Here is a 4408-nt window from a genome sequence, read left to right on the forward strand (position 1 = left end):
CCGAGGCGGGTGGATCACCTGAGGTCAGGAGTTCGAGACCAGCCTGACCAACATGGTGAAACCCTGTCTCTACTAAAAATACAAAAATTAGCAAGGGGTGGTGGTCTGCGCCTGTAATCCCAGTTACTTGGGAGGCTGAGGTAAAAGAATCACTTGAACTCAAGAGGCAGAGGTTGCAGTGAGCCGAGACCACCCCATTGCACTCCAGCCTGGGTGACAGAGTAAGACTCTGTCTCCAAAAAACAAAAAATAAATAAATAAAAATAAAAAGAGAAAAATAAAATAAAAATTAAAAAAAAATAAATAAAAAATGAAAAAATAGAAGAGCCTGGGCTCTGCGGAGGCTGCCAGGCCTGTGAGGTGTGGCCCACAGCTGAAGTGTCTTGCCTTCGTTCTCAAGCTGAAGGAGATGCTGGCCGGCAAGGAACCGGTCGCATTTCTAAACAAAACCTCTTTTCACACTTGCCTCTGTTCACAAAAATGTTTTAAGGATTCTAAGTACCCTGAAAAGCAATGACTTTTCGCTCATGTTTATTTTCCGTGTTTCACCTGGGGTCTGTGAAGAGTCAACTTTGCTCACGGCAGTGCATTTTCTTTCTCCTAGTACCCACCCCTCATTCATGCAGGAAGTGAACAGCCACTACAGAGGGCTGCTGAGCTCTATTATTATGTCATTTATTTAAAAATCCTGATTTTTTTTTTTAAATCAAATCTTTGGGGAAATCTTTCTTGGGCCCTTCCAAAGACTGTAAACCTACAGTGACATCTCATAATACAAAGAAAAGTATTCAGGGCTAAAAGCTCTCGGCAATGCGGGGCCCTGACTTTGTGCAAGCCCCCACATCCTGTCATTCACGAGCAGTTCTGGAAAACTGATTTGGTCCTTTGCTCACTTGGGCTTTTAAAAAATGCTCAAAAAAGCCAGACATGGGGACTCATGTCTGTAATCTCAGGGCTTTGGGAGGCCGAGGTGGAAGGCTTGCTTGGATCCCAGGAGTTTGAGACCAGCCTGGGCAACACAGCAAGACCTAATCTCGACTAAAATGTTTTTTACTTTTTAAATTAGCTGGCCATGGTGGTATGCACCTGTGGTCCCAGCTACTAGGGAGGTTGGGGTGGGAGGATCGCTGGAGTCTAGGAGGTCAAGGCCACAGGGAGCTATGACTGCACCACTGCATTCCAGCCTAGGAGACAGAGAAACACTGTCTCAAAAATGAAAAAAAAAAAAAAAAAAAAGCCCAAAATAATTCAAACCATTAATTAGTTTATCTTTTTTTCTTGTTTTATTTTATCTGAATGTCCCAAACAGCAGCTATTTCATGACTATTTTCAACTCAAGCTGGAAGGAGGCTGGAAGGAGGCTCTGTCCCATTTGAGTGTTTTCAAATCCTAGATGGAAACACTTGTAGAAAGTGAGCTCGATAGCCAGGAAAGCTCTCAGCTGCAGGCTGAACCTACTGGACTCCCAGCAACTTGGGCAGTGAAAGAAATGGGCTGTGGAATAAATGCATGTAATCGATCTAAGAACCTGGAAAAGGGTGGATTGAAGGAGCCTGTGGAAACTAAGACAGCTAACCATACTTCAAGTGACTCATCTTGGCTACAGATGACTTTACCCCAAGCCCAGCAGGTCACCTGGGACAGCCCTGACTTCTCAGATTGTATTAACCATGCTTTTACTTTCTGATGCTTTGATATTTTAGGGTCTTGCGGATCCCAGAGGTATAGTCTCTCCCAGGATTAGCTAATTCCTAGAAGCCTGATTTTCATATGCAAACCAACCAGTCCAGAGCTAATTCCTAGGAGCCTGACTTTCATATGCAAACTAACCAATCCAGAGCCCACTCCCCAACAGACTCCTATATTGGTCCATCACACTTGGGGCTCACTTTTTTTTTTTTTTGGTCTGAGACGGAGTCTTGCTCTGTGGCCAAGCTGGAGTACAGTGGCCTGATCTCGGCTCACTGCAATCTCCGCCTCCCGGGTTCAAGCAATTCTCCTGCCTCAGCCTCTGGAGTAGCTGGGACTACAGGCACACACCACCACACCCAGCTAATTTTTGTATTTTTAGTAGAGACGGGGTTTTACCATGTTGGCCAGGCTGGTCTCGAACTCCTGACCTCTAGTGATCCACCCGCCTCAGGCTCCCAAAGTGCTGGGATTACAGGTGTGACCCACTGTGCCTGGACCTTCCACCTGTATCGATCACCCCAGCACCAGCTGCCAGACAACAAGGGACAGCCCCTATGCCCCAGAGCGCACTGGAATTATCCACTCTAGCCAATCCTAAACCTGTTTATCCTGCCTCCCATGAAAACCACAATAAAGGCTGTTGTCTGCCATATTTCCCCTCACTCTCTCCGCCTCCTGACCCACCTGGTGCTTCCCCAGGTGCCCCCCACTTTATGGTGCTCTACACTTCTTGGTGTACAGTGCCCCTTCCTCTCGGGATCAGAGAGTATAACAAATTATCTCATCAAAGAGAGTTGTCTCCTGATCTATCTGTCGGCCTTATCATACCTAAATAATAGTAAGACATTATATATATGTTAGAGACGGGGTCTTGCTATGTTGCCCAGGCTTGAGTGCAGTGATAGTCACAGGTTCAGCCATAGCTCACTACAGCCTCGAACTCCTGGGCTCAAGTGATCCTCCTGCCTCAGCCTCTGGAGTAGCCGGGACCAAAGGCATATACCACTGCGCCCAGCATCCATTTTAAAACATGGATGTTGCAATGGGATGTGATTGCTTCAGCACCTAATCCACTCACTCCAGCAGCATCCTCTGTCTTTTCCTGGTAGGAAAAAGCGCAGAATGACCGCTGGAAGGACCTGAAGTCCAGCAGCCTTTCCTAATCGGGGTTCCTCATCCTAACCACAGAATTCAAGAAACAACTAGAGTGGTGAGTTTCTGAATTGTCTCAAGGACTCCATAACTAGCCGCACTTTCCACGCATGGAGATGAATTCATTACACACAGCAGAGGTCATGGGGAAGTGGGGCTTATTTTTTCTAGAGAACGCAGTTGGGAAAGGCCGAGTCTAAGGTCTAGGTGTACCTGAGAACCCTTAATCCTGCCTCATAGAAGCAATTCGTCTTGCCAGGAGATGACGACGGCGTTGCAGTATGATGTCCCATCCCTGTGCCACCCGGGCCAACATTACCTGGGCTCGGTGCTCCCCGACGGCGAACTGTATCACGGCCACGCCTGGGCTATGGCTGTCTTCGATCCTCTCCACGGTGCTAGAGTCGATCTTCAGGTCGTTGCTTATCTCTGCGCTCTGGATGAAATCTTCTGTTTTTAAGTCTTCCACCTTCTTTAGCTCCCCGTTGGCCAACTGGATGATGGAGCCTTTCATGAAGTAGGGAGGCAGAGTAGGGGGAGCCGCCGCCGGGGAGGCCACGGACTGCACCACGGGTAGGTGGATCTGGGCCTGCACCATGGCTGGGTAGGCGGACTGGGTGACCAGGGCCTCGGGGTTGAAGTTCTCGCTCTTGGGAAGGGCGGTGGTGACGAACGTGTGAGGCACTGCAGCAAACTGGGGGGATGACGTGACTATGGCCGGGGCTGCCCCCGACGCTTCCATGTCAGTGCTGCCCACCGGGATGAGCAGGGGCTGTGTGCCAGGTATCACCAGGTGCTGGGGCAGGCTGCCGGCGTAGGTGATTGCTTGCTGCTGGCCGCTCAGGTAGCCGATGACAGGGGGTTGAGTCCCTGCGTAGAAGGCCGTGGCTGGCAGTCCCACCGGGAGTGGCTCTGAAGCACTGTGTGTGGTCTGAATGACCGTGTGGGGTGAGAGCGCATAGGACCGGTGGCCAGGCTTCCCTAAATGCAGGCCGCTTTTGTCGTTGAGGGTGGAGGGGGAGGCCTCGCGATGAGTGGCCTGTTGCACCTCCAGGTCGGCCGCGGGCGTGTTGCTGTTGGGCAGGACCATCACAGAGGCCCGGACCCCTGAAGGATCACGACTGCTGTAGTCTGAGGGGCTCGGGTGAACCACCACGTGCCTGGACTCGTACGGGTGAGGAACCGACTTGCCACCTGCCTTGCCCAAGCCCAGGTCGGCCGAGGACGGGGCCCCATACCGCCGGCTCTTCTCCATCTCACCGTTCAGGACCTCCTTGGCCTGGATGGCCTGCTGCAGCCGGCTGCTCTCAGCTTTCTTGGTGGCCTCCCGAGGGACAAAGTGGCTGCCGGAGTCGGCGTATTGCATGACGACCTGGGAGGGGGGCCCCAGGGTGAGCGTGTGTGGGATCATCGTCTGATGGGGGTGGAGGTGGACGGGGATGGCTGGAGGAGAGGCGGTGCGGCCGGTGCTCTGCGGAGAACTGGAAATGTGGACGTACTGGTTCTGCTGGGCGGGTGGGGGGGACCCCGGGGTGATAAGCCCTGGAGCCCTGCTGAGGTGGTG

General features: G+C 51.7%; 1 protein-coding gene across 1 annotated transcript in view; it reads right to left on the reverse strand.

The window, feature by feature from the left end:
- The window catches only part of ATXN1 (ataxin 1), a 27657-nt gene that overhangs the window by 18686 nt on the left and 4563 nt on the right, over positions 1–4408 (reverse strand). The window contains exon 2 of the mRNA XM_011967944.1: positions 3164–4405. Coding sequence (XP_011823334.1) covers positions 3164–4405 — 1242 coding nt within the window. The remainder of the gene's footprint in view (positions 1–3163; positions 4406–4408) is intronic.

This window comes from Mandrillus leucophaeus, unplaced genomic scaffold (assembly GCF_000951045.1).
Source record: "Mandrillus leucophaeus isolate KB7577 unplaced genomic scaffold, Mleu.le_1.0 Scaffold82, whole genome shotgun sequence".
NCBI lineage: Eukaryota > Metazoa > Chordata > Mammalia > Primates > Cercopithecidae > Mandrillus > Mandrillus leucophaeus.